General features: G+C 31.4%; 1 protein-coding gene across 1 annotated transcript in view; it reads left to right on the top strand.

Annotated features, from left to right (window-relative positions):
• The first annotated feature begins 71 nt into the window (after positions 1-71).
• Positions 72-24,284, top strand: part of LOC111053325 (facilitated trehalose transporter Tret1) — a 28,898-nt gene continuing 4,685 nt past the window's right edge. Inside the window, 5 exon segments of the mRNA XM_039434610.1 lie at positions 72-359; positions 2,547-2,702; positions 3,494-3,629; positions 20,682-20,756; positions 20,759-21,066. Of these exon segments, the coding sequence (XP_039290544.1) occupies positions 2,616-2,702; positions 3,494-3,629; positions 20,682-20,756; positions 20,759-21,066 (606 nt within the window). The 5' untranslated portion in view covers positions 72-359; positions 2,547-2,615.

Genomic DNA, 24,284 nt, shown 5'->3' on the forward strand with positions numbered 1-24,284 from the left:
CATTTCATGTCATTAGGCTTCTGTAAATAGTCATAGTTCCAACTACCACAATAAAAGCATACTAATGCATTATTTGATACATTGGAAAGCCGGCACCATCTACTCTTATCTTGAAGTTTGACAAAATCTTTCTTTAAGATTTATTGTTTCCATACACTTGAAATATGATCTGCGAGTGTACAGATGAGAAAGAAGGAATTTTGAGCCGTTACATTATTGAATCGAATATGTAAAGAGTTCAGTATACATTTATTTCCAGTTTATTGAACCAGCATTGTTAAGATTAAGAGAGTCATTATACCTATAGTGCGAAGGAGAGCAGGATGATTTATTCATTTATCTTCAGAATTATTTCTAGGGTGAGTTGAAAATAGTAATGAAATTTGTTTAATATATAAGGTAATTATTTATATTGTTAAACTTTTCTATAATTAGGAACACTGATATTTATATTTTAATTGTCGATTCCATCTATTTTTATGAATTGTTTCAAATACCAGTAAAATAAAGTAGTACTAATTAATAATAGCCTAATTTAGGCTACTCAATTTTGTGACATCGACCGTAGAAATTGGTGTTTTCAGTTGACTACTGCATATTATTTTGAATCATCAGGAAAGAGATGTTACTATGAGATGAAAGTGCATAACTTATATGATGGTTATATTCCTATGAAGAGTAGGGTTGAGATAACGGTACCAATACCTGACTGTGTACAATTACCTGACCCTCATCATTCGGTGGCTGTAATAAAGACTTGTAATTGAGAGCATTTTCAATTCAATATCTTTGCATCATAGAAGTGTTTTGTAGCTTAGTATTAAACACAACAAATATTCAGCTGAATATTTGTTTTACAAGGATAATCAATTATTTTACAGTAGGTTTCACTGAGGATCCTATTTGAAAAAAAACAGTTTGATCTGTCAGATTCTTCATGTAGCCTACAAGCCTATTCATCTATTTCATTTTTTTATGATTTGTTAGTATCTATCTTTGAATGTGAAACTTTGGTTTGAAACGGTTCGAGATTTCTATGTGCGGTTTCCGCCATGCATTTTCTCTTGCAATTCTATGTTGTAAACATGCATCATATTACCACCCTCCCATTAAAAAAAATAAATTGAATTCAAAATGGCGGATCCAGAATTTTAAAGAAACAGAAAATTGTTTTTTTTTTAATTTGAATAGGATCCCCAATGAAACCTACTCTCAAATTATCCTTGTAATAAAAAAAGCTGTTTCCATATAATTTTCACCAACACTGTATATCTCACAAGACTCAATGAAACCTGAATATTTGAAAATATAATAATATATGTAATCCTCTAATTTATTGCCATTCGTTCTTTATTAAGTGTCATGTGAAACACTGAATTTTTGTGCCAGAAAACTGATTTTTATTCCACTATTAAAGCAGGGTATCTTCTAGGGCTACTCAATATTTTTAAACAATCAAATTTTATTTGAATTTTCAAGAACACAAATTCTCTCGAGTCTCGACTCTAAGGGTCATTTTTAAAACTTGAAAATGATCTTGGAGTTGAAATATGTCGTCCTTCAGAAAAAGCAAGAAAAAGTATTAAAATAACTGGAATAAAATTGTACTAGTCCTGTACCCGGTATTTGTCGAAAAGAAAATTTAATTAATCCCATAGAACACAGTTAGTATAACAGTAATACGTAACTAACTTTACAGTTACGTTACGGTACCGTCGCGTACATTGTGGCCACAGAGTAACAGAAATCAAAATGGAAGGTCTAATTGAAACAGTCACAATAACGGTACCTATCTTTATCGTTAAACTTTATCAACCCTGCGAATTTCATTCTACTCCCGAAATATTTTTTCCCCTACTAAAATAATTTATTGACACCTCAAATATTTTGTCCCCCCCAGCCGTATTAACGCTGTTGTAAACATAATAGAAAAATCACTATTTTCAACAATATAAAACAGACGGGTTCAGGTTCAGAATGAGCACTGAAAAAATGTAACAATGATAAATTCTTACCCCAAATACAAAAAATATTAGATTCCCCACATAATCAGTGCTATAGGGAAAATTTCGTATCACTATATCCTAGTGATACTTACTTTTATAATTATTATAGAATATTTTTATTCAATAATTGATTTATATTATTTCTCTATAACTTATATATCCATATATATTTTTATGATGTATAATATTATATCATTTATAGTAAATTATGTATATATTGATTCATAATTTATTCAATATATTTCAATAGAATCAGACCTATATTGATGCATTTTTTTTACTCTCGCCTATAGAAAAATAAAATTCCAAGATCAAAACTCGTATTCCTATTACTCGGTATTTCCATGTTATTCTTATTATTGCATATTTCCCCGTTTTACAAGAAAACATGATGCATTTCTAATGAGTGAACTGTATCAATAATATTCCTACTTGAATGAATGATAAGCAAAATGATAGTGTTAGAGTTTCTCATCTAGAATAATAATATGAGATAATTTCATTTGTGACTATTGATTTGAATCTTTACTCAATTTTTAGCCTTCATCTTATTCACTTCTGTAGTGATTTGTTGTGGAAAGCAATAAATCCTTGATTCAGACTCAGAACATGGCCACCTCACTCAATATCGATCAAGAAACTTCAACCAATAAGGCGAATGTAGAGGCTTATAGACTTCGTTCGAACATAGCTCAGGTAACAGAAGAAAGGGTTTGCATCTTTTAACAAACACAAATTAACAAGTTGAATTCTAGATATAGGTAGTAGTTCAATGGTTTCTCAAAATATGAAAATTATTTGTCATTTATCTGCGAATTGATAAAGTATACTGTTAATATAATTAGTCAATAACGAAATAAGTCCATACCGTACGTTCTATTCATTTTATACTTGATATTTTCATGACATTGAATTCTAAATGTCGCTCATAACAATAGTTCCTTATCGATTCATTAGTAGGTAGTCTTTTTTGCTATTATTTTGAAGGACACAATTTACTTCGACCCCTTTCATTTTTGCATATATTATTAATTCCTATTACATAGTGTTCACTTGGGAAATCCTGATTACACACAAAAGAATAATTGTTTTCAAAATTATTCAATTTTGATTTTGCTCATGATTTCAATGCTTTTGTGAGAAATAGTTCAACTATACTATTATTTCGTTTTATGTAGACTGGTTTATGATAGAACGCATAAGTGCAATAAATTCTTGTGAATCTATCTAGTATAGTTACATTTTATATACGTACGTCTGTTTTGAATTTAAATTCTAAATTTCCAGGTGAATCATTTCGTTAAAATACCACCACCGCCTTACAACCGTTTTGGGTCTATTGTTTAAGTTACGGTACAGAAAATTCAAAGTATATAAAAGTCTATCAAGTATTAAACAATTAAGCGGAGTCAAACAAGCTAGTGATATCCCAATTCCAGCAATAATAACGACTACAGGCAAACTTGAACGTTTTCACTTTTCAACAGATTGTGGCGACCTTGGGATTTTGTATTCTCCTGGCAGCCGTCGGCCTAATATTTTGTATGCCAACTATTGTGATTGGTGGACTTTTAGGAATCGATAATGAGATATCTCTCAATGAAAATTATGCTTCTTGGTTCGGTAAGTTTGAAAAATTAAATCACAGAGTTGTAAGTTTGAAAAAATGCCCAACATAAATTGCATATAGGGCAACTAGTCCAGGCAGTGAATGCTCAGAAAAGGGTGTAGAGGGAAATGTTTGGAAGACAATTTTTGACCCCACAGTTCTGTTTAGGGTAGTAAGGAGGTGAACATATCAAAAGTCCCCACCCCTGTGCTAAGGGGGTGGGGGTGGTTTAAAGGTACCATTTTTTGGTTTCTTGCATAAAACTCAAAATCTATGTATCCTAAGGACTTGACTGTCATATAACAAATTGAAGCCTACATAATCAAACCATAATCATATTTCCTACAATATTCATACTACAACTTTTTTTATATCTCCTCTAGTTTTCGAGATATCTGCTCTTGAAGATGTGACATTTTTGCAACCAATTTTTGTTCTATTTTTGGTCTTATAACTTTTTGAAATCGATGGGAAAAAATCCATGTTGATTATGAGCTTATAGAGCATTGAATTCTCTTCAATTTGATGTATAATTGATGTCATTCAGTATGACATTCTGAATGTCATTTGACGTGCTACCAATTTATCCTAATAGGTTGGTTAGCCTTCACCTATATTCTAAGGAAAGTCATCGGTTCCAAATAAGCTAATATCTTGATATATCATGAATGGATCTAATGCTTATGAATAAGAAATCCAGTTCAGAGCAAATCAAATTATATTTATTAAAAAATGATTCACAATTTCAGTTTACACCAGAACAAATAATCATACATGGATCGAACATAGATTGAACATGATTGAGGTTACTAATATGTTTGTTCTGTTTATCAAAATAGATTCCAAAAGCTTTCACAAGAACTCAGAAATTATTATTTCAAATCAAGATCAAAATATGTAACTTATAGATTAAGAGTACTTATCTATCGTTTACAGGTTTCAAAACAGGCTTATGGCTTTCAACATTGAACAAGAAATTCAACTCAAAATGAAAAGAAAAATTGAAATCTGCATTTCATGTATGTTCAATAACATCAATAAACTTTACAAAAACATTTAGATCACAAATAACAAATCTTTAATTTCAATTATTCAGGAAAATTTTAACAGAAGCCAACACTCCTAACATAAGCCAGCCATTAAAAAGTTTGAGAGAAACGCCTGGAATAAGATGAGAAAAAGTATGGTATGCATGATGTTGAACGGTTCAACGAATTTTTTGTTAAAAAAGCCGATGATATTCTCAAAAAAGTTTCAGCTCTTCCATGTGTTAATAATTCAATTTACTATCTACATAAACTTGCAAAACCTTCCACTACCTTCAACTTCCATCTTGTAGAAATAGATGATGTTGAAAAAGCTATTATAAGAATGAGTAGCAGTAGATGTGAGGATGTCTATGGATTAAGCTCTTTTGTATTAAAGTATGAAATAGATAGCTTGAAGGTAGTTATGACTCATTTGATAAATTGTTGTATCATTAACTCTGTTTTTCCTGATGATTTGAAGTTGGTTAAAGTCTTACCTATAGTACAAGAAAGGAGATAAATCAATTTTTGAGAACTACAGACCAATCTCTATCATATCAGTTTTGTCCAAATTGCTAGAGATCATCCTCAATGAACAAATTGTGAATTATTTCGAGAAAAATAATTTATTTGATGACTCTCAATTCGGATATATAGGTCTGGACTAGGCACTGTTAGGGCAGCTGTTTCTCTTATCAGTAATTGTATTTTTGGTCTAGATAATAAAGCATGTGTCAATGTGAGACTATATGATTTATCAAAAGCATTCGATACTGTCTCTCATGCTCTTCTATTGAAAAAGTTACAGTTTTATGGATTCAAGGAGGAGGCTGTGTCACTAATGAAGTCGTATTTATGTGGTCGATTTCAAAAGGTTTTTTGTAATGGAAAAGAGTCAGGATATCTACCTGTGAAGCATGGTGTTCCTCAGGGATCAATTCTTGGTCCAATACTGTTCATCATTTACATGAATGACCAGCCTAATGTTTTATCGAATCCATCCGTACAGAGCTTTCTCTTTGCTGATGACATTAATATCTGTCTCAGGTCTAATTCACATGAAGTATTGAGGAACAAATTGAAAAATATTTCAGAAACTATACAAGATTGGTGTACTGCTAATAGTTTATGCATTAATGAAGGCAAAATACAAGATTTAGAATTAGATTATATGACAAGAAATACCACAGAAGCTGTAAGTCATTCTGTGAATTTTCTAGGATTTATGATTGATGAGAATCTGGATTGGGAGAAAAACATTATGAATATTGAGTCGAAAATCAGTAAAGGCATATTCCTAATACGCAGATTGAGACTGTGTGTAAGTTCTAAGGTACTGAGAACGGTCTATTTTGCATTCATCCAAAGTCATTTGAGTCGAGGTACCTTACTCTGGGGTCATAAATTTTCTAGTGTAAGGCTACTGAGGATGCAAAAAACATGCATTAGACTAATTTGTGGACTCCCTTCCCGAGCTCATTGTAGAGAGGGGTTTGTTCGTCTTGGTGTGATGACGGTTCCTGCACTGTTTATCTTTCAAAGCCTACTATATATAAAAGAAAATATCCATTTATATGATGCTTTGGGTTCATATCACTCATATGGAACAAGGAATAGGGCTACTTTTAGTTTAATCAGGTTCAATTACACCAGGACTCAAAAAACATTCATCTATACAGCGATAAAATTATATAATTTTTTACCTCCTTCAATCAGGAACCTAGAGATTGAAAAATTTAAAAACAAATTGAAAGCAATTTTGTCAGAAAATTGTATTTATAAAATAGATGAATTTTTCGAAATAAATCTTGAAGTGGAATAGCCTCATTACTTGATTGTTACATTGAGATCAGAGAAAAATTTCTTGGTGTAGAATTAGTTATAATGATTTACCTGTGTGCGATTGTGACTTATATTATTTAATAGTTCCATTTATTTTTTATGTGTCTACTTTTGTTACCATTTGACGTTGTAATGCATTTGATGATCTCTTTTGCTGCTACAATAAAACATTTATTATTATTATTATAAGCACCCGGAATAAGTGCCTAGAGCTTCCAAGCATAAATACGTCATCAATTTCCAATTAGCAAAGAACACAAGTCTACAAACATTATATCTATTGTTTTCAATAAAACTTTATTTTTAAAGTTATTTTAAATTTAATCAACCTTTATGTTGTTTAGAATTATCTGTTAATTCAGAAATAGAACTGTGTCACAGTAGGATGTTCAACACAAGTTTATCTGATAAATTCCCAGTGAAAAGTTTAGTCCGTATATCGATTACACCAATATTTGCTATCAAGTGTTATTAATATTTTGAATATGGAATTTAAATTCGATTTTAATCGAGAAAAAATTTAATATTACAAATACCCCCCTCTCGACATAAAAAATGTTACTGTTTGAGAAAAAAAAAACATTACATTGTAATATTTGAAATTTAAGTTTTTTTTAGATTTGAGAACAGGAACAATTTTTTCTACAAAAACATTACATGTCATCTATGATTGAAAATTATTATAAAAATTCATCAATAGCATTTGTTATATATTTCCAAACAATATTTCAAAATGTAGAATATCAAAATTATTTTTGATTAGCTTTACAATTCAAGGAAATTATCTCAACAGAAAATTTAATATATTTAAAGAATAGTTATTGAAATTTTACATAAGTTTGATAGATAGAAAATTTTAATGTATTGCATAAAAATTAGTATGTTGAACACAGCATTTTTTTAATGAATTGATGAATGTTACATTTAATTTTCACATAAATTGCAATAAATTAGAAAATGTCCATTTCTTTCACTGTTGATGCAGTTGATTTTTTTATCGATGCAAATTTTGAAAACAGTCCGTTAAGGCACTCAGTATGAATTTTAGTTAAGTGTGACTCCAGTGTTGGGCTGATCTGGATACACGTTGACATCTATTAGCATGGCCTCATGCTTGTAGTCGACTCACCATCTATTGAACTATGCCATGATAAACCAAACCAATCACACACTTACATGTGAAAAATACTTCTTTACTTACATCCTTCCTGAGAAAATATCCTCATTATTATCCTTTCAATTGGAAAAAATAAAGGTTTTGATGGCATTCCAATAACTTTTTATAAAATTATATTAGGCTACCCATCTACCGTCCGGCAATAAATTACACACATATTCAACTTTTTCTTACAAATGGGAGTTTTCCCTTCACTTTGAATGGAAGCGCTCTTTAATATGTCCCATCCCTAAAGTGAGTAGTCCTTGCTCCCCTGAAAACTTCCGTCCTATCAGCATAGTGTTTGCACTATTTCTAAGGCGCTTATGAGAGGGTTGTTTATGAGCAGACGACATCATACCTGAATTCATTTGATTTTTTCGATCAAAATCAGTCTGGTTATCGCTCATCACATAGTACATCTAAAACGACATTATTGAGGAGTTGAATTTGAAATTAAAACAATCGCTCAACTACGCAATTCGGTTTATTTTTGATGCAAGGTGTAATATTACATTTTTCTTCTCACATTGAAATCAAATCTTCAATTCGAGATCTATGGAACTTTATAGTAAATATCAGAGTCATCAATAGACGGACAAACTTTTCGACGGAGAATTTTTTATCGTAAATGATTGTTGCATTGTTCCATGGTGTCACCGAGGCTGAGAAACAGAATAAATAGTTTATTAAATAGAGAATATATATGAAAGTTTAAAATAACAGTTTCAAAATAAAGTTTATTGAGAACAGATGTAGAATGTGAATTCTAAACTTGTAAGTTATAATTTTTTGGTGACGTGTCTGTAAAATCGACCAAATAAGGCGTGGCTCTGTGACTTGTAACTCAGGTTTTTCCTGTTCTGCTTCTCTAGAAAAATGGCTGGCTACGTGTGTTGTTGTAAAATTTTGCTCTGAATCATTTTCGTTATTTATGTTTTTAAATTGAGTTTTGGACAATTTTTAGTGTTCTGTTTTTGTTCATAATTTGCTATTTGTGTATTCAAGCCAATAGCCACTGTTTTTCAACTGTAAATAGATAAGTATTTAGTTTGTAGTTACTCTAAAAAAAATAGGCTTATAAGATATAGTTCTTTGTGTATTTGTATAAATTCATCTGAAGATTATAAGTTAATTTGCTCTGAAAACTGGATTTCTCATTCATAGGCGATAGATCCATTCACAATTTATCAAGAATCTATTTCATGGAGCCGACAACTATCCTTAGGTTAATAGGTGTTAAATGCTATTCCAACCGATTAAGGAAAAATTGGTAGCATGGCAAATGGTACCCCTGGTGGGACTCAAACTACAAAATATATCCCTGGTTATAAAAAATTATTAGTAGGATAGATATCTTGATAGGTTATACTGGTATACTGCTGAGTGGGAAATCGGTTCAAGAGAGATCAAGTTTTAATGAATAGATATCAGTGCATATTACAAAATGGCAAACATTAAAAATGTTCTGAATCTTATAGCATTCTTAACACAAAGATTTGATAATTTTAAACAAGAGCAAAATGCTAGGTTTGATGAGATGAAGCAAGAATTTGCTAGCATTAGACTAGAGCAGGTTAGTATAAACCTTCTGTTGAAAAATGCACATGAAACATTGAGTGATAATCATGAAGATGAAAACAAATTGAAGCAGGATAATAGTAGTGTTAAGATACAGGATCAACTCATTCAAGTTTCTGACAATGTAGGCCTAGTTACTGTTGTTGAAAAAGTCAACCTTAATGAGATAGTAGAATTGAGTAAAGAAGTAGGTAGGGAGTTGTCTTCACTGAAAGTCAAATATCATGAAAGTAATATTGCTACATTGAAGGTTAGGAAAACTATGAACAAAGTGAATGATTACATGAGACAGGTTTCTGTAGAGGTTAGGAAAAATGTAAACAAAATGAATGTTGCTTTGAATCAAGTTGATGAGTTCAACTTTCAACTGAGAATTGAAAAGGTGTATGCAATGCATTCTCAAGTGAACATGACTAACTTTTGTAGGCAAAACGGCTTTGTTGAAACAAATGAACCCATGAATAAAATCATGTTCTTGAAGAAAACAAAACGCAAAGTCTCCATTGATATGTTAATATTCAAAGGTTGTTTCAAGTTGCTTACTTACAAGATGATGACTGTGAATCACATGATGAAAGGGTATTCCCCAGCACACAATGATTAGGAATCCTGTGTTATGCCGGGATTCAGTGTATGGTAAGAGTCCATAATTGTGTCTTTTTTCTTTCCTGTAGCCTATTTTTCTTGGCCCTTAATCTTTTCAATTTTCGATTCTTTCCTGTCTTTGTGTAATATTCAGTAAATTTCTTCTATGATGCATATCTTAACCAATCTTGTCCATAGTCATTTAAATTTGTATTCTTCTGAAATAATATTAGAAGTTAAAATAGTAGCTTATTTTCCTAATCTTTAAATTGTTGATAAAACTTAACTTTTCTAAAATCTATCCATTGTTGTGTAAATAATTGTTTGCTTGCGGTATATTTTTTCATCATGTATTACATATTTCAATCATGTCTATTTTTTTCAGGTATTATATTAGGTAATTAGGTTTTTCAGAGCAATTTTGTCCCATGTTCTCATCTTTCATTGCATATCGTGCCATAAGCCATATGTAATTAGGTTATAGATTTCTTCTGGGCTTTTAACCCATTTTGCATTTTATTTTTTCTTTTCTGTCCAATACTTTGGATTTTTGGTAGACAAGTAGGTGTGATTCTTTTAGAGGTGTGGGCGTGAACCACATATGGCTGGACTCGATTATCTGACCTACTTGTTTGCGATATAAAAACCTTAAGACTGCAACATCAAATGTTTGTAAAACCTTTTGCATACTTTTGTTTTTGTGGTCCGATACTAGAGTCTGCTATCACATTGCCTTACAGACATCTAGGAACTATCCACCCAGTCACATAGTCAACATTTTTTCCTTCACCAGTTGTTTTTGTGGGAGTGATAGCTCACAATTATAACAAATTAGAGTCATACTTGGAATTACAAAATTCCATAGTAGTATATTTTATTAAATATACTTCCTCATGAAATTCAGTACTGACATGTAGGATAGGCTCTAATTAATCTTTCTCTTCTTTGTATTGTTTTAGGGAATTTATTTACCCAGTTTTCTATTTCTCTTTTTTGTATTTTTTAGGGAACTTATTTACCCATTATTCATCTTGATCATCTTTGTATTATAATCTTGAAATGTTTGTACTTATTATACAGTCTTTAAATTATAAATTATGTTATTATAATAAATAAACTTCAAAATTTGAAAGTATTAATGAATTCTGTAGCCATATATATGTGATGTATTAATGAAAGTCAGCTTGAATAATAATGTTTTCATTGAATAAAAACGTTGTGTTATATTATCAATTGAAATGAGTTAAAGGCTAAAATTTTTCTAAAGTGTTTTGTAATATATTTTTTTTTAAATTTTAAAACTGTTTGTTCTATAAATTTTGATATGATTGATTATCGTTTGAAATGGATGCTGGAGTGTATGTAGAATTTTTAGTGGGGTTTGTTGATTAGAATTTTGCTGGTATGTGATTGTTTTTTGAGATGGAAACCCATTATTGCCTAAAGAAGGAATAACAGAGGTTATGACTTAGAGAGGCAGTAATGAGATAATATTTTCGTGTTGATTAATAATGTTGATTGCCATAGATGCAAAAATAATGATTAATAATGTTGATTGCCATAGATGCAGATTACTTATGAATATGTTTGCCTTTGAAGCAAAATATTATTGATGTTTTGAATGGTTTCTTGTTTAATGATTGATAGTAAAGTTTTGTCATGAAATGTAGTTTGTGTTTAGAACATTGAAGAGTCGAAATAAACTATAGTATCCAACAAACAATGATTAACAATATTTAATAATTTGCTTTTTATACAATTTTTGAACAAAATTAAAACTAAATAATTTTGAAACCCTGAATGATAAATCATAAATGTGAAATGAACTTGCTATAAATGAAATGTTATACTAAATGATAATGAAATGCAGATATATTATGAAATGATTGTGAATAGAAGACCATTGTCTGAAATTATTGAATATATATTGAAATTAATTTTTGTTGTGATGATCTGATGTTTTTTACAATTTTGATAATGATACAGGGTGTTATGAAATTCTATTTCTATTTTGAAGAATGGATTAAATTTTGATATTTGAACAGTGAATAGATGAAAATGATTTTTTTTAAAATTTATCATTGATATGTCCATATTTCACAATTTATGTATTGCTGACTGTATAATAAGATGTTAACAAATTTCATTTCATATATATTTAAAAATAATTTTCATGTGTATTAGATTGTATTGATAGCCTAATCAAGTTTTTCTTTTAGTTTATAAGCATTTTAAGATAACAGATACAGCACAGACATTAACATTGAATAGCTATCATGTGAATCTCGAAATCAGCAACAAGTGAACGCCATGAAGAGTGTTAAGAACATTTGGGTGATTTTGAACTAGTGTGACTCATCTACGCTGCGGTCTACACCAATAACTACGCCAAAATCTACGCTGATGCCTACACTAATAACTACCCAATATCAACACTATAACTACGCCAAAATGCCAAAATCCACGCCGATGCCTGTGCTGATGCCAATGCCTGCGCCAATGCCAATAGCTACGCCAATGCTGATGCCAAAATCTGCGCCAATGCTGATGCCAACGCCAATAACTATGCCAATGTCAACACCAATAACTACACTAATAACTACGCCAATATGCCAAAATCTGCGCCAATGCTGATGCCAATGCCAATAGCTACGCCAATGCCTGCGCCAATGCTGATGTCAACACCAAAATCAACGCCGATGCCTGCGCCAATGCCAATATCTGCGCCAATGCTGATACCAATGCCTATGCCTGCGCCAATGCTGATGCCAATGCCAAATCAATGCCAACACCAAAGCATACGCCAATAACAATGCCAACGCTTATTGCTGACTTGTATCTCAACTTCAACACTACTACATTACCTGGAGGTAATTGCCATCCATGTTCACATTCACAACTTTGAATTCAGAATAACAGTCACAGTATCATGAAAGAATTGATTCAAAAATCCTCTCCTAAATTATTCCTGTATGCAGAACTCTAAACCTTGAAAGCTGAAAATATCAAAAAACCAACCTTACCTAAATTAATCCTCACCTAAATTAATCCTGTATGCAGCGTCTATCTCTTTTCCAAAAAACGAATTACATTGTCATTTCAAGCCTGAAATGTACATTGTATAATTACAAATATGATACAAAATTTATGTGACTCTGTATTGAATTTGGAATGCAGCCGTCTACTACAAACATGAAGCAATGCTAACTGAGATGTCACCTGTATCGAGTTTGGTATGCAGCCGTCTACTACAAACATGAAGCAATGCTAACTGAGATGTCACCTGTATCGAGTTTGGTATGCAGCCGTCTACTACAAGTATCAGCCCAACACTACGTGCATCCAGATCAGCCCAACACTAACATCATCACATTGGAGTCACACTTAACTGAAAATCATACTGAGTGCCTTACGGACTGTTTTCCAAAATGTGCATCGAATAAAATCAACCGCGTCAATAGTGAAAGAAATGAACATTTTTTGATTTATTGAAATTTTATGTGAAAATTAAATGTAACAATTCATAAATTCATTTAAAAAAAAAAAAGGTAAATAAATAAATGATAATAATAATAAATTTTTCATTCAACATACTAAATTTTTTTTTATGCAATAAAATAAATTTTCTATCTATTAAATTTATGTGCAATTTCAAAAAAACTATTCTTTACATATTAAACTTTCTGTTGAGATATTTTCCTTTAAATTATAAAGCTAAATCAAAAGTAATATTTTTTTATGTCAAGAGGGGGGTATTGTATATTACATTTTTCTTCTCACATTGAAATCGAATCTTCAATTCGAGATCTATGGAACTTTATAGTAAATATCAGAGTCATCAATAGACGGACAAACTTTTCGACGGAGAATTTTTTCGTAAATGATTGTTGCATTGTTCCATAGTGTCACCGAGGCTGAGAAACAGAATAAATAGTTTATTTAAATAGAGAATATATATGAAAGTTTAAAATAACAGTTTCAAAATAAAGTTTTATTGAGACAGATGTAGAATGTGAATTCTAAACTTGTAAGTTATAATTTTTGGTGACGTGTCTGTAAAATCGACACCGAATAAGGCGTTGGCTCTGTGACTTGTAACTTAGGTTTTTCCTGTTCTGCCTTCTCTAGAAAAATAATTTATTTGATGACTCTCAATTCGGATATATAGGTCTGGACTAGGCACTGTATAGGGCAGCTGTTTCTCTTATCAGTAATTGTATTTTTGGTCTAGATAGTAAAGCATGTGTCAATGTGAGACTATATGATTTATCAAAAGCATTTGATACTGTCTCTCATGCTCTTCTATTGGAAAAGTTACAGTTTTATGGATTCAAGGGAGGCTGTGTCACTAATGAAGTCTATTTATGTGGTCGATTTCAAAAGGTTTTTTGTAATGGAAAAGAGTCAGGATATCTACCTGTGAAGCATGGTGTTCCTCAGGGATCAATTCTTGGTCCAATACTGTTCATCATTTACATGATGACCAGCCTAATGTTTTATCGAATCCATCAGTACAGAGCTTTCTCTTTGCTGATGACATTAATATCTGTCTCAGGTCTAATTCACATGAAGTATTGAGGAACAAATTGAAAAATATTTCAGAACTATACAAGATTGGTGTACTGCTAATAGTTTATGCATTAATGAAGGCAAAATACAAGATTTAGAATTAGATTATATGACAAGAAATACCACAGAAGCTGTAAGTCATTCTGTGAATTTTCTAGGATTTATGATTGATGAGAATCGTGGATTGGGAGAAAAAACATTATGAATATTGAGTCGAAAATCAGTAAAGGCATATTCCTAATACGCAGATTGAGACTGTGTGTAAGTTATAAGGTACTGAGAACGGTCTATTTTGCATTCATCCAAAGTCATTTGAGTCGAGGTACCTTACTCTGGGGTCATAAATTTTCTAGTGTAAGGCTACTGAGGATGCAAAAAACATGCATTAGACTAATTTGTGGACTCCCTTCCCGAGCTCATTGTAGAGAGGGGTTTGTTCGTCTTGTGTGATGACGGTTCCTGCACTGTTTATCTTTCAAAGCCTACTAATATAAAAGAAAATATCCATTTATATGATGCTTTGGGTTCATATCACTCATATGGAACAAGGAATAGGGCTACTTTTAGTTTAATCAGGTTCAATTACACCAGTACTCAAAAAACATTCATCTATACAGCGATAAAATAATATAATTTTTTACCTCCTTCAATCAGGAACCTAGAGATTGAAAAATTTAAAAACAATTTGAAAACAATTTTGTCAGAAAATTGTATTTATAAAATAGATGAATTTTTCAAAATAAATCTTGAAGTGGAATAGCCTCATTACTTGATTGTTACATTGAGATCAGAGAAAAATTTCTTGGTGTAGAATTAGTTATAATGATTTACCTGTGTGCGATTGTGACTTACGGTATATTATTTAATAGTTCCATTTATTTTTTATGTGTCTACTTTTGCTACCATTTGACGTTGTAATGCTTTGATGATCTCTTTTGCTGCTACAAAAAAACATTTATTATTATTATTATTATTATTATTATTATTATTATTATTATTATTATTATTATTATTATTATAAAGCACCCCCGGAATAAGTGCCTAGAGCTTCAAGCATAAATACGTCATCAATTTCCAATTAGCAAGAACACAAGTCTACAAACATTATATCTATTGTTTTCAATAAAACTTTATTTTTAAAGTTATTTTAAATTAAATCAACCTTTATGTTGTTTAGAATTATCTGTTAATTCAGAAATGAACTGTGTCACAGTAGGATGTTCAACACAAGTTTCTGATAAATTCCCAGTGAAAAGTTTAGTCCATATATCGATTACCCATATTTGCTATCAAGTGTTATAATATTTTGAATATGGAATTTAAATTCGATTTTAATCGAGAAAAAATTTAATATTACAAATACCCCCCTCTCGACATAAAAAATGTTACTGTTTGAGAAAAAAAACCTTACGTTGTAATATTTGAAATTTAAGTTTTTTTTAGATTTGAGAACAGAACAATTTTTTCTACAAAAACATTACATGTCATCTATGATTGAAAATTATTATAAAAATTCATCAATAGCATTTGTTATATATTTCCAAACAATATTTCAAAATGTAGAATATCAAAATTATTTTGATTTAGCTTTACAATTAAAGGAAATTATCTCAACAGGAAATTTAATATATTTAAAGAATAGTTATTGAATTTTACTAAGTTTGATAGATAGAAAATTTTAATGTTATTGCATTAGCATTGATTTAGCTTTACAATTCAAGGAAATTATCTCAACAGAAAATTTAATATATTTAAAGAATAGTTATTGAAATTTTACATAAGTTTGATAGATAGAAAATTTCAATGTTATTGCATAAAAATTTAGTATGTTGAACAGCATTTTTTAAATGAATTGATGAATTGTTACATTTAATTTTCACATAAAATTGCAATAAATTAAAAAATGTCCATTTCTTTCACTGTTGATGCAGTTGATTTTTTTATCGATGCGAATTTTGAAAACAGTCCGTTAAGGCACTCAGTATGAATTTTAGTTAAGTGTGACTCCAGTGTTGGGCTGATCTGGATACACGTTGACATCTATTAGCATGGCCTCATGCTTGTAGTCGACTCACCATCTATTGAACTATGCCATGATAAACCAAACCAATCACACACTAACATGTGAAAAATACTTCTTTACTTACATCCTTCCTGAGAAAATATCCTCAATTATTATCCTTTCAATTGGAAAAAATAAAGGTTTTGATGGCATTCCAATAACTTTTTATAAAATTATATTACCCATCTACCGTCCGGCAATAAATTACACACATATTCAACTTTTTCTTACAAATGGGAGTTTTCCCTTCACTTTGAATGGAAGCGCTCTTTAATATGTCCCGTCCCTAAAGTGAGTAGTCCTTGCTCCCCTGAAAACTTCCGTCCTATCAGCATAGTGTTTGCACTATTTCTAAGGCGCTTATGAGAGGGTTGTTTATGAGCAGACGACATCATACCTGAATTCATTTGATTTTTTCGATCAAAATCAGTCTGGTTATCGCTCATCACATAGTACATCTAAAACGACATTATTGAGGAGTTGAATTTGAAATTACAACAATCGCTCAACTACGCATTCGGTTTATTTTTGATGCAAGGTGTAATATTACATTTTTCTTCTCACATTGAAATCAAATCTTCAATTCGAGATCTATGGAACTTTATAGTAAATATCAGAGTCATCATAGACGGACAAACTTTTCGACGGAGAATTTTTTATCGTAAATGATTGTTGCATTGTTCCATGTGTCACCGAGCTGAGAAACAGAATAAATAGTTTATTTAATAGAGAATATAATATGAAGTTTAAAATAACAGTTTCAAAATAAAGTTTATTGAGAACAATGTAGAATGTGAATTCTAAACTTGTAAGTTATAATTTTTTGGTGATGTGTCTGTAAAAATCGACACCAAATAAGGCGTTGGCTCTGTGACTTGTAACTCAGGTTTTTCCTGTTCTGCCTTCTCTAGAAAAATGGCTGGCTACTTGTGTTGTTGTAAAATTTTGCTCTGAATCATTTTCGTTTATTAATGTTTTAAATTGAGTTTTGGACAATTTTTTAGTGTTCTGTTTTGTGTCATAATTTGCTATTTGTTTATTCAAGCCAATAGCCACTGTTTTTCAACTGTAAACTAGATAAGTATTTTAGTTCGTAGTTACTCTAAAAAAAATTAGGCTTATAAGATATAGTTCTTTGTGTATTTGTATAAATTCATCTGAAGATTATAAGTTAATTTGCTCTGAAAACTGGATTTCTCATTCATAGGCGATAGATCCATTCACAATTTATCAAGAATCTATTTCATTGGAGCCGACAACTATCCTTAGGTTAATAGGTGTTAAATGCTTTTCCAACCGATTAAGGAAAAATTGGTAGCACGGCAAAGGAGAGATGACCACCTGACTCCATATTATAGGAGGTTGAATTGGTTGAAGGAGAGGAGACAATACTTCATGTTGAGTCTTGTTTATCAGCTGATTGTCAAGGGGAGAGGTCCTCGGTATTTGAAGAAATAAGATTCACTCTCCTTGCTCATATTCACAGCAGGAACACGTGACAGCATGAATACTTCCTTCAAATACCTCGTCACCGCACAGTTATGTATAATAATTCATTCACGGTCACGGCTTCAAGACTCTGGAATGATCTGCCCAATGATGTTATTTTTGCGGCAACCTTGGGTACGTTCAGGCCCAAGCTTTTTTTGCTGTGTTGAATGAGACTACTTAGATACGTACGGTATGTTTTCACTACAATGATGAATACTCTTTTATTGGAAATTTGCAATAATCGTTGTACAGTAACAATACGGTAATATTATTTTAATCGTTCTGCTTGGGTATTGGAGCGTTTGATTGACACCTACTGATACTTGTAAATCATAATACCTAATGGCATCTTATTTTTGTTGATTGTATAATTTTATTGGATAATTTATCCTTTTTATTTTTTTCACTATATTATTATGAATAATTATATGATCATGTAGCGTTATTATTATGAGAATGTAATAAAATCATGTTATGTAGCCGTGTTATAATTTAAGATGATTTGTAAAACTGTAATTATTATTGTAACCATGTTACCATAGGCGACAAGTCTAGTAACAATTGTAAAATAAAATCTATCTATCTATAATTTCACGCTTTCACTAATTTCTTTACACCTTTTGCAACAGCTTTAGTGTTGAGTGTGAAATCTCAATTTTTGTAACAATAGACCAATTGACAAAGGAATTTGGAGGAAATGTTTTAAACAAAATTTTTTACTTTACAGATTTGAGACTAGATGGGAGGAGAACATATCAAAAGTCCCCATTCCTAACTCATGTGCTAAGGGGATGAGGGTGGTTAAAAAGTTGCATTTTTCAGCGTTTTGCTTTGCCGTGCTACCAATTTCTCCTAAATAGGTTGGATTGCATTTCTCACCTATTAACCTAAGGAAGTTATTGGCTCCAAAATGGTAGATTCTTGATAAACTATGAATGGATATATCGCCTATGAATGAGAAATCCAGTTTTCAGAGCAAACCAACTTATAATCTTCAGAAGAATTTTGGCAATATACAACACAAATCCACAAAAATAATACCTTACACACTTAAGCATCTAACATCATTACAGGCTAAATACTTATCCTTTATATAGTTGAAAATAATGGCTATAGGCTTGTAAACACACAAAACAATTTTAGACAAAATTAGAACACCATAAAACTGTTCAAAACTCAATTTAAAACATTAAAATTCACTTAAACAGAAAAATATTCAGAGAACACAAAACCAGAACACATAGCCAGCCACCATTTTTTTAGAGAGAGCCTAACAAGTACAAAGCAAAGCCCCACCTCAAACCAGTATTGACGTCATGAAAACGTCACCGATATTAAATTCCAAAAAAAAACTATAAATTACAAGTTCAGAATTTACATTTTACATTTGTTCTCAATAAAACTTTATTTCGAAACTGTTATTTTAAATTTATATATATCCTCTATATTTATAATGATCTATTTATCTGTTAATTCTGTTAACTCAGTTTCGGTGATACCATGGAATGTGCAACACAATTATTTACAATAAATTCTTAGTTAAAAGTTGTCCGCATATCGATTACTGTGATATTTACTATCAAGTTTTATAGATCTTGAATTGAAGATTCGATTTTAATCAAGAAAAAATGTAATATTACAGCTTCCACGCTCATATTTTGAGAACAATGCGTTTAACCGACATAACAAACTGTTCGAAAATGAAGCTTGATAAATTCTCTATACACGTTTTGTTGAGTGGAATTTTGTGATATTCCCAACAGCTCCCGCGATATTCGCTCTTAAAGGTGTGTAATTGTTAAAGTAACAGGGTTTTATCGTATGTTTTGCTCTTTCAGGGCTTATAACTCTCCAACAATGCATCATAAAAACTTATGCTTATCGTAGCTTTGTAGAGCATTGAATTCTCTTTGAAATAATGTATTATTTCAATATTTCAAGTTCTCCTTTCATCGTTATAGCAGCTTTAATGTATGGAATGAAATTTTCATTGCTGCAACAAGACTTAGTGTCAACTCAGCGGTTCCACACCTTCAACAGAGGGGATAAAGATGCGCACTTTTGCTATGTTCACCTACTAACTAGTCCAAATAAAGCTGCAAAGTAAAAAATTGTGTCACAGACACCCTCTTCAAATGTCATTGTCAAACGATCGATTGATGCAGCAATGAAAATTTCACCCCCTACATTGTAATGCTAATACAATGAAAGGAAAACTTTGAATAGTGAAATAATACATCATGTCAAAGGGGATTCAATGCTCTACAAACCTACGGTACGATAAGTATCAGTTTATATGATGCATTAATGGAGAGTTATAAGCCCTGAAAGAGCAAAACATACCATAAAAACATGTTATTTTAACAGTTACACACCTTCAAGAGAGAATATCTCGGGAACTGTTTGGAATATCACAAAATTCCACTTAACAAGAAGTGTAGAGAATTTATCAAGCTTTATTTTTGAATAGTTAGTTATGTCGGTTGAACGCAGGAGTGGTTGTGCACATTCGTGCACAAACGATGTGTAATGCTCAAATAGCCATTACACTAGGTGGCGGGAAGAAGAAGAAGAAGAAGAAGAAGAAAGAAGAAGAAGAAGAAGAAGAAGAGAAGAAGAAGAAGAAGAAGAAAGAGACCCTCATAACCGTATTTCTCGTCCATTACCATCAATCTAATTATCTGTTCTACCTGTACAATTCTACCTGTGAGTAGCCTATCTATAGTCTTCAATTTTTGTCGTTATTTTTCAGGTAGTATGGTATTTATGACGCAGCCAATTGGCAGTTGTGTATCGGGTTTTCTGCAAGACAGATTCGGAAGGAAGAATGCATGATGGCATCCACCATTCCTCAGATGATTGGATGGATTGTTTTGTACTATTCGACAAGTGTTGCGCAACTGTACGCGGCATCAACCTTGATGGGGATGAGTATTGGTTTCATAGAGGCTCCAGTTTTGTCGTATATTGGCGAAGTGACCGAGCCGAGAATGCGTGGACCTATGTCAGTGCTTGGGGGCTCGTTTGCTGGCATTGGCATACTCATTGAGTGCTTTTTTGGTGCGATGACTGACTGGAGATCTGCATGTGCCATCAGCGCCACCTTTCCTGTTATGGCCTTCATTGCCCTCTCTTTCGTAAGTACAAGTTTATTTATAGCCTACTATAATGAAGGAAAGAACTGGCTTATACATGTAAGGGATAGTAGGAAATTCACGTATGACGCATCGCATCCCGTCTGAACTACTGGACTGATTAACTTGAAATTTTGCATCGTATAGATTCCTCATTTACCGAGCCAATATATATACGGTATTTATAAAGGCCAATTTCAAATTCTTCAAGACTTCAGTACTTCAGGTTTTCAGTTGCTTAAGTTTTCAATTAGACTCTTGCGGAGCACGGGTTACCTGCTAGTCTAGAATATAGACTTCTAGTTCCATTATAGGCTATAGTTACAGACACATCGATTTTTGGAGGTACCGTACGATATTTTCCTGTCCTTATAAATTTCTATTAGATTGAACATCAGCTGATGTCTTTGTCAAGTTTCGTTAGATCTGATCAACTTTGTTTGTGAAAAATATTCCTCACGGCATAGATGTATGTAGCAGGAGATATAAACATGGACATTAATAAAGAAAATAAATTTGTTCAAGACTATTTGAGTATATTAAATGGTACCTAACGGATTTGAGATAATCATAAATGGTAGTACCAGGGGACAGAGTTGTTTGGATCACATCTTTTTTAAAAGAGTTAACAATAAGTTTCGACGTAATATTGGTAATATACTTAAGACTACAATTACAGATCATTTCTCTGTTTCAATTCATTTGGGATACAATAATGCAATAAAATCTAATAAAAAAGAGAATGAGAAAGTTATAACCAAAAAATAGACTACATTATCTTAAATGAACAACTTTTAAATGAAAACTGGACTTGGTTATACAATAGTCGATTTGTTGATGATTTGAACATCGACGAACTTACTGATAGTTTTGTGTCAAAATTATATCATTACATAGAATCCTCATCTACAGAAAAACACATCTCTCGTGAGAAGAAACCTCTGAAACCATGGATAATACCTGGTCTTATTAATTCAATTTTAAAAAGAGACATAATTTATAAAAAATTAAAAAAATATCCATCAAATCTCACATTAAAGGAAGAGTTTAAAAGGTACAGAAACACATTAAACATGGCATTGGAAACAGCTGAAAAAACTAATACAAAAATAAAATATCTGAATGTGGTAGTGATAAAAAAAACTCTGGAAACTCATGAACCAGGCGATAAAAATATTGATAAAGATAATAACAAGGAAATTAAAATTGACGCTGCTAGTCTAAATAACTATTTTGCAACAGTAGGTAGAACGAATGCTCAATTCATAACATGCAATTCCAGTTTAAAACATTATGAGATTGATAAAAATCACAGACCTCCTGTGCACTCTTTTCTCCTAAAACCAATTACCTCTTGCGATGTTGAAATTATGATAAAGCAACTAAAAAGCAATGCTAGTCCTGGAGAAGATAACATCAGTAGTTTAATACTGAAAAACATAGCTCATCTTATTTCTAAACCAATATCATTTATTTTTAATATGTGCTTCGTCACAGGAATATTTCCAAGGAAATTTAAAATAGCCATAATTAAACCACTCTTTAAACAAGGTGATCCCTGTGTACCTAGTAATTACAGACCAATAAGTCTATTAAGTAATCTCTCAAAAATCCTGGAAAAATTGTTAAAATTTCGTTTATTGGATTATTTAAATGCACATAATATTATCAACAAATTCCAATTCGGATTCCAGGCAAGGAAAAGTACAGAAGACGCATTAATACAATTTACAAATTACATAACAGAAAAACTTAATGATGGTGAGAAAGTCATGGCAGTCTTCTTAGATTTAACAAAAGCTTTCGACACTGTGCCACATGATAGTCTTCTGGATAAACTAGCTAAATATGGAATAAGAGGTTTGCCTTTAAAGTTATCCAGGAGCTATCTCTGTGACCGATCACAGATGTTAACTCTTGGGAAACAGTCAAGTAAAAAAGAATTAAGTAATTTTGGCCTACCTCAAGGTACAGTTTTGTCGCCCATTCTTTTTTTGTTGTATGTGAACGAAATGTTGAATATTAAATTGAAAAACGGTAAAGTATACTCATTTGCTGATGACACTGCAGTCATTTTTTCAGATGACAGTTGGCAGAAAGAATTTTTGAATTCAGAACATGATCTGTTTTTAATAAAGAATTGGCTTGACCAACATACACTTAGTCTGAATCTTAGTAAGTCTAAATATATAACTTTTTCAGCAAATGCAGTTGGCAAACCTCCCACATTTTTAAAATTAAAACTTCATACTAAATGTGATCAGATAGTCGCTGGAGTTCATAATCTAACAATGCTTCCTGATTGCGGCTGTCCTATCTTTGAAAATGTAGTATGCATGAAATATCTGGGTGTTATTGTTGATGAAAACTTCAGATGGAATCATCACATAAATTTTATCAATAAAAAATTAAAATTCATTAACTATAAATTTTATAAAATCAATAGAATATTGGATAGAGAGCAAATAAAAACAGTCTATTATGCTTTAGTTGAGTCCATTTTAAGATATGGGATTGCAGTATGGGGAGGAACTTATGACACACACCTGAATAATCAATCTATTTATAACACAAAAGGCTGTAATTAAAACCATACTCCGCAAACCCAGAGACTATCCCACCCAGCAAGTCTTCAGGGATTTCCAGGTTATGACCTTAAGACAAATATATCTGGAAATATTAATAAAATACATAAATAATTATGAAGATAACTTTGAAGAGGCTGATCGGCCGACATACTCACTCAGACCAAATAGTACAAGGGAATTCAAAATTTTTCATAGTAGTCTAAGTTTGTTGTGTAGACAGCTTATGCACATTAGCACAAAGTTCATCAATTTACTACCGCCTTTATTTCTTTCACATCATAAAAGGAATAGTCTAAACGAATGGATTTGTATGATTTTTTTCATGAATTGAGTTTCATTTGAATTGACATTCTCATTGAATAGCCTAGCAAGTACATAATCATCTTAATCTCTTCATTCTCTTGTATTTTTCTCTCATTCATATTCTCCTTCTTTCTTATTTCATTTATTTATTAATTTTTTTTCTACTCCGGTTTGCTTCATTTGTATAAATTAGATCAACTAAATCAATAACTATATTATTAGGGTTAGAATAAAGACTCCCACCAGCAAGCAAGTTTTACTTTTGCTGGTGGTGCCATGGCGAATATTGTTTTGTTAAAGAAAAAAAATGTATTCTTATTCATAATAATC

Source organism: Nilaparvata lugens, chromosome 1 (assembly GCF_014356525.2).
Source record: "Nilaparvata lugens isolate BPH chromosome 1, ASM1435652v1, whole genome shotgun sequence".
In the NCBI taxonomy this organism is placed as follows: domain Eukaryota; kingdom Metazoa; phylum Arthropoda; class Insecta; order Hemiptera; family Delphacidae; genus Nilaparvata; species Nilaparvata lugens.